The 12,469-nt window shown below is 35.2% G+C and overlaps 1 protein-coding gene across 1 annotated transcript in view; it reads left to right on the forward strand.

Annotated features, from left to right (window-relative positions):
* The window catches only part of LOC134270231 (deleted in lung and esophageal cancer protein 1-like), a 26,276-nt gene extending 14,010 nt beyond the window's left edge, over nt 1-12,266 (forward strand). The window contains 15 exon segments of the mRNA XM_062752425.1: nt 31-290; nt 552-703; nt 1,079-1,185; nt 1,487-1,557; nt 2,914-2,977; nt 2,979-3,054; nt 4,952-5,176; nt 5,604-5,723; nt 6,243-6,334; nt 6,439-6,517; nt 6,813-7,001; nt 7,335-7,490; nt 7,821-7,974; nt 8,573-8,696; nt 12,012-12,266. Coding sequence (XP_062608409.1) covers nt 31-290; nt 552-703; nt 1,079-1,185; nt 1,487-1,557; nt 2,914-2,977; nt 2,979-3,054; nt 4,952-5,176; nt 5,604-5,723; nt 6,243-6,334; nt 6,439-6,517; nt 6,813-7,001; nt 7,335-7,490; nt 7,821-7,974; nt 8,573-8,696; nt 12,012-12,135 — 1,993 coding nt within the window. The 3' untranslated portion in view covers nt 12,136-12,266.
* The last annotated feature ends 203 nt before the right edge of the window (nt 12,267-12,469 follow it).

The raw sequence follows: 12,469 nt of genomic DNA on the forward strand, positions 1-12,469 counted from the left end.
CTTGTGTATTACACTTTTGCCATTTTTCAGTACTTTCTCTGATAATCTACACCTGGACTTTGGTGAAGTGGAGCTGGGGTCTACTTCAAGGCTGTATCTCCACATCAGAAACGAGTCAGCCATTATGGCCCCATACACAGTAGCTGTAGAATACTTTTCTGCTAAACCCCCCACCCCACCACAAGAACCTGCTGACAGAAACATGACCACTGGTCAGAGGAGGGCCCTCCTACAGAAAACCCCCAACCTGGCTGATCCCATGGCAAAGACCTCAGCAAGGGCTGCCAGTGGTAAATCACTCATAGATTTTTAAATGAATGGATCTGGCCTGGCTGGGGGTCATAAAACGTAGACAAGCTCACTTTTGATCTCAGCCTCACTTTTTCACTTTTAATTTCTTTGGAAAAAGTGAGACTGATATCAAAAGTGGGCTCTTCTAAGTTTTATTGCCCCCCAGGCCTGTTCCTTGAAAAGTGAAGTCCAATCAAATTTATTTTGATTTGCGATGTAAATTTCCACTATATGATAACAATTTCTCCTTATTTACACAGATTCGTACCGTGTTATGCTGAGTCAGAATTTAGGGGCTGCCTTTGTGCCTAACCCTTCCTCTGGAACATTGATGCCTTTTGGGGAGGAGATTATTGATGTGACATCTTGCTGTGATATGTGGGGCAAATACTCAGATATCATGACCATCAAGGTCAGTAACATCATCTTGTAAATTTCGATAAAGCACACAGTCGAACAGATTATGTGGACTTTATCAAAAGTCTTATAGAACTAAACTGATCCAATCCTGTAAACCTCTGTTTCGGTTAAATACTTGGAATTGTTCATTTAATTCCTAATGCTTAATAAAAATTCTTTGAAGTGGCAGAGATTTAACTGAGATCAATCAAAGCTTGTGGAATATTGTATTGATACTGAATTACTAGTGTACTCGGTCTTTAAATTGAAAATGATGGACAAACTCAAAAATTGAAATTAAAAGAAAATGAGGAAAAGAATAATATGGATAAAGAAGGGCATGTCTTGATTATTATTATGTAGTATGTAGAGATTCTCCATGTTACAGGTGGGGGATATGTCCCCAGTTTCCGTTCCTATCAGCATGACCGCTGTGGGCTGTCCACTCAAATTCCAAATGACTGCCGCCCAGCCTGACCAGAAACCCATCATCAGGTAAATTAAGTGATCATTGTCTAAATATAGAAATTGTAAAACATTTATGTATAATTATAACTGTACGTGTCCCAGTTAATTCGGTTGCTGAAAAGGTCTCATGTGAAATGTTGTCTAAACCTGCTAAATTGTATGGAAGCAATGACCCAGCATGGATAAAACATGTTTTACTGTTTATGTTATGTGATTTGTTGTTTAATTGTAGATATTAAAAATTTGAACACTTTAATCATAGAGAAGAGTTGATATACCAACCAGAGTAAAAAAGATATAGCAATATATATATGATTGTGTCTTTTAGGTTTGGTACTCATGTGTCTGGAGTAGCCCCTACTAACAGAACTATGAGGGTGAACAATACCAGTCCATTTGGTAAGGACTGACTTTAATTCATTCAATGACTGGCACAGATCAGTTTATTGGATCAAAACTTAGAGTGGATTTCTATTAGGTTATCACCTGTAAGTGTCTAAGACATACCAGCACACATTCACAAGGCAAAGTTAATGTTTTATTGCTGGAAAAATTCAGATCTTATCCATCTCTTATACTTTTGAACATTTTTAGTTTCTACAATTCAAAAATCAATTGCATGTAAGTTGAACATTATTATACAGTAAAAATTTATGTGTGTATTATTACTGATATGACCTGGTAAAATTCAAACAAATCCTTGTAAAATTTTACGGTTAAACGCTTGATATAACGAATTTACGGATAAACAGTGTAGAAGAAATATAATGAAATTTACATCTTTTATAATGAACTGCCAAAATCCTCACAATTTGATAAATTGAAAATCCATGGAATTTATATATAATTAAATTCACTATTAAAACCTTAGTCAAATTTCATATTTCATAATATTTGCTTCCCTGAACATATTTGGTAGTGATTGCTCTGTCTATTAAAGTATATGGGCTGTTATAACGAATTACGGATATAGCGAATTAAATTCACAGCTCTTAGTTATAAATCTTATGCATTATAAATATTCTAAACAACGCGTTATCTCTAATTGCTTGAAGGCCGTAAAATTTGTTTTGGCCGTAGCATGTGTCAGTACTGATGTTTTTTTCGTTTGTTTGTACACAGATCTGAGGGTCACAATAACCTGGTTCAGTCATAAAATTGATGATAATATGTTGACCAAAGAGTTTTAGTAATGTTTTGTTAAAAATGAAGGTAAATTTGAGAGCGGTGCCGAATTTGAAAGTTTATGTTTATTTCAAAGGTTTTGCTTGTTTCGGTATAATAAAAACTCATTGACAACAGAGGCAAGGAAATATCATATTCCGCCCTGGGAAATATGGTAGGAATAGGTCTTCATATTTCCCTCACTATCATGCAATAAATGTATATTAGAATATTCAGTGAAATTTATTTGTTTTTATTACTGATGACTTGGTATAAGAGCAAAAAGATGTACAGAAAACAATGCAAATGCTTTAACATGAGTCAAAAATAGAGTAGAGCAATCATTGCTATATTCAGCAAATGTGCCAAAATCTCCTGACTCAAGATCCAAATATTTTCATAATCTGTCGCACTTAAAATTTCATATTTCACGGGTGTTTTGAAATAACTTCTATGATTTGATATACTGGGCTGTTTCAGGGGAACTTTTTCACATATGCTTTGGGAGATTAATTAATGAAGTGATATTGCTTAAACTATAAGTGAAATGCAAAGTTAATTACTGATGTTTTTTTTTTCTTTTGTACTCAGATCTGAGGGTAGACTGGAGTGTTTTCAATGTAGAGAAAGAGGACAAGAAAACTCTGGATTTTTTTTTCTTTTCCAAAACTGGACAACCAAGGAAAAACATGAAGGTAGGAGCTTTTTACATTGTACAAAACCTTAAAAAATATATGACATTGTATGCAAAATGATGTAATTATTATATTTTATTGATTTAGCAACTTTTAAAAAGGGTAATAGGCAAACCTTTTCTATGTGGAAGTTTATTTGATATAGGGTCAGGGGCAATAATTAACATATGCTTTGGGAGATAAATGAAGTGATATTTTTTTTGCCTTAATTCATTTTGAAATTTACATATTTATTTACTTACAATTGTAAAATAAATGCTATAAAGATGTAATCCCACTATGTCAAAAATCAGAAAATCCTATAATCATATACATGTACTAGCTATATAGGTTCATTTATACATATCAACTAAATTTTTTTTATTCAAATTTAGATCCTAGTCATAAATATGCAAAATTCTTAACCAAATTAATTTCTTAATGTTAACATCAATTTAGTGGCCAGGGATAAACAGAATGAAAGCATTTAATTCAATTTCTTTGGTTATTAAAAATTCTTTGGTATATTTAATACAGAGGTGAAAAGAAGTTAACATTAATCAATAGATCTGAACAGTTCTGCTTTGCTTTTGTTATTTCCTCAAAACATGGAAGTTTTTGCATGTTATGTGAAAGCAATTGGATGCAGCATGAAGATTATTTTTCCTTAGCTGTTCCACATTCAACATGCAGAAAAATCCTATCTTGTGTAGTTAGCATGAATACCGGTATATATAACCTCCATGTGTAAGTTTCCACCTATTTGTTATGTATATTGCAATATGGTGCGGGATGTTAATGTTCTGTGTATAACTTTTGTACTCAGGTGAAGAAGTTGTTGGTAAGTCTGTGTGAAATCTACACTGACGACTCAATCCTACTAATTAATTATGTACATTGTACTAATTATCATACCTGTAATCAGACATACTCTTCCTTACTCTGCACTTTGTTGTACTTGTGTATATGTATCATGTATGCATTCACAGGAAATTTATCATTAGTATTGCATGCAAATTTATGTACTATCAAGATTTATTGCATAAAATTGTATAGGGCCAAAATTGTTAAATTTTGCAGTAAGACTGGAGCAATTGTGAAAAATTGGATAAGATTGAAACCTTCCAATTTTGTGCACACTGTTATGAACTATTGCATTGTTTTGGTCATCAAAAAAGAACCCTGAAGGGTCAACTTCTTTGATAAGAGCTTGTTCTTTGAAAAAGACCCAAACAATGATTAATTCTACATGTATGATATACCTCATTTTACAATTTGATTTTTGAAGAATTATTTCTGTAATTTAAACTTTGTTCCTTAAGAGTATTAATTCTTCCCAAAAGAAATCAAAAAGCAATAATAAAGAGCAAATAAAAAATTATGATAAAAAAACTCAGATAATAATGAACAGCATGAGAATATTTATGTGATAGAGCCTTGCAGATAAAGGTATCATTAAATTAGTATTACAAATTCTATAAACTGGATGAGTCTTTTTTTGTGAGTTTAATATTCCTTCACAAAATGTACCAAACTAAGGCCATGCAAAGTTAATTACTTGGTTCTTAGGCCTTTTTTCAAGAAATATGATTATTGCCCCCAAAACATGATGAAGTAGCTTTTTACATTGTACAAAACTCAAAAAATGATGAGGGAAGTGATTTGTTTTTATTTTATTGATTTTGCAATAAAAAGGATCAATGAGGCACCCTTGGAAGAGATGTTCCAAGAAATTAACTAACATATCCACCAGCCTGCATTGTCATTGCATGATGGGTGCCTGCATGCATGCTAAATGTTGTCACTGTGTGAAATTTTTTGTGGGGTCTGCATTATACATTGTAATTGTGTCCTTATGTCCTATTTTTATTTTTTGGTATTTTGTCTTTTTAATTGTTACATAAAGTTCTGCTATCATTGCATGATAATATCTGACTAGCTTTATCAAACTGAACCTTTCAGTGCCCAAACCGGTTAAGAGGCAGCCCTCTGACTTCATACCTAACACCCCTTCCACCTCTGCCGGATCCACCCGTACACAAGTCAGTACCAAAACATCCCAGCCCATCCCCACAGAGGCTGAGCTGATGGCCAAGAGGATTCCTATTATCTCTGTGTTTCACCAGGCTCACGAGGGTGTGCCTGCTCAGGCTCCGTACAGTGTTAAAGCTAAACAACTGGTAAGCATCTGTACTCCCAGGTCTTACATGTTTTACTCACCTTTTGTTTTCAAACTGTACACAGTGGGTCAGGTAAGCTTTGAGGCCCATAGGCCACTTGTTGATTGTAATATATATGAATATATGGAGATGTGTTGATGATTTGAGTTCTGACATAATATGACTTTAATAATGTATGTTACCATATTCAACTTTCTCCTTGCCCATAAATTAGATGAAAGCTAGATTTTTACAAAAAAAACCCTGTTATTACAGCAAAATTAATTGGAAATATGATCTTCAGAAAATCTATTTATTCTCATTATTAAATGATCAAAATTGTTTTGCAACCATTTTCTCTATTCTGATAAATTAATTCCCTAATTAAAAAAAAATTAATGGAAATTGATAAAGTCAAGATTGTTACATAAATGTCTTTTACTTTTAGGTGATCCCAGCCAGGGGTTTTGCCAGTGTAAACTTTGCCTTCACACCCTTCCCTACAGAGGAGGTAATCAAGGACATGGATTGTTATGGATTTGCCCTGGGTTACATGAGTTTGGACAAGGTAATATGATACGTAATTATACCTTGGCTGGTGTAATCATTCTGCAGGGGATGCTCACTCCTTCATCGTACCTGATCCCACCTCTGATGCTTTGTTTTGAACATGTTTTATTGACAATATGTCGAAGGGATTGGACACAAGTTGCAAAAACTTAAATAGTCCTCTCCCTTATGTAAAATCTCAATAGCCATACAATATTTATAAAGCTTTTCAATTTTACAATAATATACATGAGCATAGAAGAACAAAAGGTCCTTGTTTGCTTTGCTCCTGATTTACATTGTTTAGTGGAATTTTGAGCTTGAATAATGTTTGTTATCTCCATACATTTCATTTCAGAAAACTAATAACTATATTAAGTTTGTGATTTTAACTTCCTGCAAAACTATTACAAAAGATAGTAACTTTTGAAGACAAAAAACAAATTGAAAAATGGTCTTATGTCCCTTATTTTGGCAGGAAGTTTGAAAAAGAGGCTTTAGTTTTCATGTGGAGTTACATTTTTTTTATAATTAACAGGGAGCTAAAGTTGAAGGTAAAGTGGAGAGAGGTCAAGGTTACAATGTGGAGCCATTAAAACTAGACATGACAGCCCACATCAAACCAGCACTGTAAGTCCACTTTTCAGTTCTCAGCTACATGTGTTAATTTTGTATTCTTTTTGACTGTTTATCAGGTAAATTAGAAAGATTTAATTTTGTTGTATTAATTGTAGATTGACCATGGAGTGTCATGATGATGAGGGAATGAGATACAGATCAGCCATGAGTGATCTGTTACAGGATGAAGGCCAAGTAAGTTTACTTCATTGTTATCCTCAACTACATGCAGTAATTATATTTGCATTACATGTACTTCTCTTATACAAAGTTTTAACCCTCAAATATTAGTTTCAAGTTTAACTTTTCTCAGTTTTTATTGAACAGTTGTTAGATGAATTTTTGTCTTGTAAGTTATATGTTTAGCTCACAGATGTTGGTTTCAAATTTTACTTTTTTCTGTTAATATGAACCAACTCATAAAACTTTTGTCCTTAAAATTATTTTTCTACCTGTTAAAGTAATTAAGTTTTTTATCTGCTTTGTTCAGGTATCCAGGGAGAGTTTAAGAATCAGCACTGCCATGCTGTCCAACAACACAGAGACTCCTCTAGTGTTTAGGATGATGACCAAGAAGCCATTCCTAATGGTGGATGTCGATCCCACTACCAATGAGGAATTGTCTGACAGAACAACAGCCACTCAGATGCAGACTCTACGACCTAATCATAACCTTATTGTAAGTCTCAGACTAGTACTGTATAAAGTATTAATTTCAACCGTGTTATTTTCGGCCTTTTACACTTGGGAACAATTTTGCCCTGTTTTAAATTCACCCATTCATAGTTCTGTTTAAGAAATTTTGCTGTGTTCTTTGAAATCGCCCCATTTTAAATTTGCCAAACCATGAACAGGGTTAAAGGGGCGAAAATAAAACAGGGTGAAAATTTCTCTGTTTCCAGTATTTTAGCTCACCTGAGCTTGAAAGCTTAATGTATAGCCATTTGGCCATTCTTTAAAAGAAAATAAAAGAAACACAGAAATTGCAAGTTTCTGGTTCTTTTCTCTCCAGGTACAAGTGGCCTTCCAGACCAGCCTTGACCTTCTCCCTCAAGGTGAGGGGTCACCTGTGTCAACGGCTGATACGGCGGATACCAATGTCACAGAGGGCAAGAAGCTAGAAATCCAGGACAACCTTATTATAGAATTTAACAATTCCACTACACAGGTATTAAAAAGTTATTTTTCATTTACCGTATATTCCTTACTGATTTTGATTGATAGTTCACCTTTTCTGATCATGATGATAACCATGCAGTTTCAGAACTTTAGTCTTCCATGCAACAAAGGGATGTTGACATTAATTTTATTTGCCCAAAAAATTGAAATGCACAAAGTTTTACAAAGCTTGATCTTTCTCATTTTCTTATATTTTGTAATGCAGCTGTTACCCAAAGCTTAAAGAATTTAACCTTTAAACTGTTAAATTATTTGTTGTTTTCTATTCATATTCATTAGGCAGCTTTTCAGATAAAGAATCCTGTTTTCCTACTTGTAGAGAATTCCTCTTTATGCCACTTTATCCCTGCCTCAGATGGAACTGTCCACAGAATCCCTGGACTTTGGTACATGTCTAGTGGGACAGAGAAGGGAGCGACAGATCCTCATTTATAACAAGACAGCCTCCCACTCCTATTGGACATCCTTCATGGGTAGGTTTTTTTTCCTTAGATAATATCATTTTAAAATGAAGGTTAATGTCATTTATTATCATAGCTTTGGTCCTATGGTAAAAAACAATGTTTTTCAATTTGTTTTTATTACTCTGTATTAGAACCACAGAAATAGGGAATTTTTTATTATTAAGTGAAAATTAAAGAGATACAGGCATAAATTCTTCCCATATACCTTAAGTTCACAGGTAAAGTTTATGCCTGTTTTCATTTCTTTTTACTTTATGCATCATATTTGTTCAAATTGTTGACTTCTGGTACTAGGACTGATTTTATCATGTAGAGATTTGTCTGTGCCATCAATAGTTCCACAATCAATCTGGAGAGTCACCTTATTAATTGTTGTAGGACCAACCAATTGTGAACCAGTAATGGAGCAATATAATTATGTTAAAGACTAGCCCTCCACCCCCCCCCCAAAAATAATAATTATACCAATGAAATTCTGAGTAGAATTTGCTATGGCTATAAACCATTCTTTGAGAGTGTTTGCTTCAACTTGAAAAACAGATTATTTATTTTAATTAATTTTATAGTAGCATGTTTCTGAACTTAAATGATTTTTTTCCCCTTGTAGACAACTGTTCAGACACTTGTGCACAGAACACATTTTGTGTGGAGCCAAGCTCTGGGACATTAGAAGCCCACATAACCCACATCAGTGACAGCAAAACACTGCTCAGGGTGTACTTCACTGCCAAGTAAGTCAAGTTTCACTGCAAAACAATGCTTAGGGTATACTTCACTGCCAAGTAAGTCTAGTTTGACAGCAAAACATCACTGCCAAGTAAGTCTAGTTTGACAGCAAAACATCACTGCCAAGTAAGTCTAGTTTGACAGCAAAACATTACTGCCAAGTAAGTCGAGTGTGACTGCAAAACAATGCTTAGGGTGTACTTCACTGCCAAGTAAGTCTAGTTTGACAGCAAAACATCACTGCCAAGTAAGTCAAGTGTGACAGCAAAACATCACTGCCAAGTAAGTCTAGTTTGACAGCAAAACATCACTGCCAAGTAAGTCAAGTGTGACAGCAAAACATCACTGCCAAGTAAGTTTAGTTTGACAGCAAAACATCACTGCCAAGTAAGTCAAGTGTGACAGCAAAACATCACTGCCAAGTAAGTTTAGTTTGACAGCAAAACATCACTGCCAAGTAAGTCAAGTGTGACAGCAAAACATCACTGCCAAGTAAGTTTAGTTTGACAGCAAAACATCACTGCCAAGTAAGTCAAGTGTGACAGCAAAACATCACTGCCAAGTAAGTTTAGTTTGACAGCAAAACATCACTGCCAAGTAAGTCAAAGCAAAACATCACTGCCAAGTAAGTCAAGTGTGACAGCAAAACATCACTGCCAAGTAAGTCAAGTGTGACAGCAAAACATCATTGCCAAGTAAGTCAAGTATGACAGCAAAACATCACTGCCAAGTAAGTCAAGTATGACAGCAAAACATCACTGCCAAGTAAGTCAAGTGTGACAGCAAAACATCACTGCCAAGTAAGTCAAGTGTGACAGCAAAACATCACTGCCAAGTAAGTCAAGTATGACAGCAAAACATCACTGCCAAGTAAGTCAAGTGTGACAGCAAAACATCACTGCCAAGTAAGTCAAGTTTGACAGCAAAACATCACTGCCAAGTAAGTCAAGTGTGACAGCAAAACATCACTGCCAAGTAAGTCAAGTGTGACAGCAAAACATCACTGCCAAGTAAGTTTAGTTTGACAGCAAAACATCACTGCCAAGTAAGTCAAGTGTGACAGCAAAACATCACTGCCAAGTAAGTTTAGTTTGACAGCAAAACATCACTGCCAAGTAAGTCAAGTGTGACAGCAAAACATCACTGCCAAGTAAGTTTAGTTTGACAGCAAAACATCACTGCCAAGTAAGTCAAGTGTGACAGCAAAACATCACTGCCAAGTAAGTTTAGTTTGACAGCAAAACATCACTGCCAAGTAAGTCAAGTGTGACAGCAAAACATCACTGCCAAGTAAGTCAAGTGTGACAGCAAAACATCACTGCCAAGTAAGTCAAGTGTGACAGCAAAACATCACTGCCAAGTAAGTCAAGTACGACAGCAAAACATCACTGCCAAGTAAGTCAAGTATGACAGCAAAACATCATTGCCAAGTAAGTCAAGTGTGACAGCAAAACATCACTGCCAAGTAAGTCAAGTTTGACAGCAAAACATCACTGCCAAGTAAGTCAAGTGTGACAGCAAAACATCACTGCCAAGTAAGTTTAGTTTGACAGCAAAACATCACTGCCAAGTAAGTCAAGTGTGACAGCAAAACATCACTGCCAAGTAAGTTTAGTTTGACAGCAAAACATCACTGCCAAGTAAGTCAAGTGTGACAGCAAAACATCACTGCCAAGTAAGTCAAGTATTACAGCAAAACATCACTGCCAAGTAAGTCAAGTGTGACAGCAAAACATCACTGCCAAGTAAGTTTAGTTTGACAGCAAAACATCACTGCCAAGTAAGTCAAGTGTGACAGCAAAACATCACTGCCAAGTAAGTCAAGTGTGACAGCAAAACATCACTGCCAAGTAAGTCAAGTATGACAGCAAAATATCACTGCCAAGTAAGTCAAGTATGACAGCAAAATATCACTGCCAAGTAAGTCAAGTATGACAGCAAAATATCACTGCCAAGTAAGTCAAGTATGACAGCAAAATATCACTGCCAAGTAAGTCAAGTGTGACAGCAAAACATCACTGCCAAGTAAGTCAAGTATGACAGCAAAACATCACTGCCAAGTAAGTCAAGTGTGACAGCAAAACATCACTGCCAAGTAAGTCAAGTGTGACAGCAAAACATCACTGCCAAGTAAGTCAAGTGTGACAGCAAAACATCACTGCCAAGTAAGTCAAGTGTGACAGCAAAACATCACTGCCAAGTAAGTCAAGTGTGACAGCAAAACATCACTGCCAAGTAAGTCAAGTATGACAGCAAAATATCACTGCCAAGTAAGTCAAGTGTGACAGCAAAATATCACTGCCAAGTAAGTCAAGTATGACAGCAAAATATCACTGCCAAGTAAGTCAAGTATGACAGCAAAATATCACTGCCAAGTAAGTCAAGTGTGACAGCAAAACATCACTGCCAAGTAAGTCAAGTATGACAGCAAAACATCACTGCCAAGTAAGTCAAGTGTGACAGCAAAACATCACTGCCAAGTAAGTCAGGTATGACAGCAAAACATCACTGCCAAGTAAGTCAAGTATGACAGCAAAACATCACTGCCAAGTAAGTCAAGTGTGACAGCAAAACATCACTGCCAAGTAAGTCAAGTATTACAGCAAAACATCACTGCCAAGTAAGTCAAGTGTGACAGCAAAACATCACTGCAAAGTAAGTCAAGTGTGACAGCAAAACATCACTGCCAAGTAAGTCAAGTGTGACAGCAAAACACTCCTCAGGCTGTACTTCACTGCCAAGTAAGTCTAGTGTGTGTAGCCCAAGGAATCTCCATGTACTGTAAACCAACTATTATTCAAGCTCCATCATGTCATCTTTTATTCACAATTTTTCAGTTTGAAATCAATCCACGACAATAAATTTTCTCGACTGAGGAAAAATTCTTTACGAATGCAAAGCAAAAGAAATTGTCCATGGCGATTGATATTCACTAGAGAATGTGGGTCACAAAACTCACAGATTTTTCTTGCACGTAAATAAAAGTTGGTTTACAGTTATGTACTGTATAAATATTGAAGCAGGTAGTGCTTGCAGAAATTGGGATGTAAATATGATCCATTAAGTCTTAAAAATCATAGGAAGATAAATTTCTTAGGTTGAAAATAATTATATGCAAGTAAAAATTATTTGACTGTGTTTAATCAAAGGTCCCAAATATTAGGTGAGTGTTTGTAGTAATATGACTTGTACGCATACCTGGGACTTGCATGTAATTAAGCCAAAGGGACTTCTAAGTAAGTCTCTATCACAGGAATGCTATAGGCTGTATCAGAAAGTGTTTAATTTTTATATCTTACTATAAATCTTTGTTTGTACAGGCATGCTGAGATGTATGAGGGGGTGTATAAATTCTGTGGACAGCTGGGAGAGGAATCACGTACACTGTACCTATTTGGTCAGGGATCGTATGATGGAAAACATGAGGCCATCCTTAATGTGTAGGCACGTCACTGATGGAATCGTCAACTGTGATAGCAGAAAGTTCTTGTGATACTTTGAACATATATATTCTTTAATACATTGTAATTTTTATATCCATAAGAGAACTACTGTATATGAATAAAATGTTGTTTTTATGCTGATAAGAATGGATTGCAGAAACACTTTTGAATAACTTATAAAGTAAATTAAATCCAGAATATTTGTGTTTATTTTTCTATGTTTTGAAAACTAATTTACTATTGTTGTTTTTTTGTTGTTTTTTTTTTTTACATTAATTATGCCCTCAGTTTTGTCTCTTGTTTTGAATAAACATTTAATTAATTGATGAAAACCT

Source organism: Saccostrea cucullata, unplaced genomic scaffold (genome assembly GCF_032062105.1).
Source record: "Saccostrea cucullata isolate Sc308-1 unplaced genomic scaffold, CSIRO_AGI_Scuc_v1 ctg49, whole genome shotgun sequence".
NCBI lineage: Eukaryota > Metazoa > Mollusca > Bivalvia > Ostreida > Ostreidae > Saccostrea > Saccostrea cuccullata.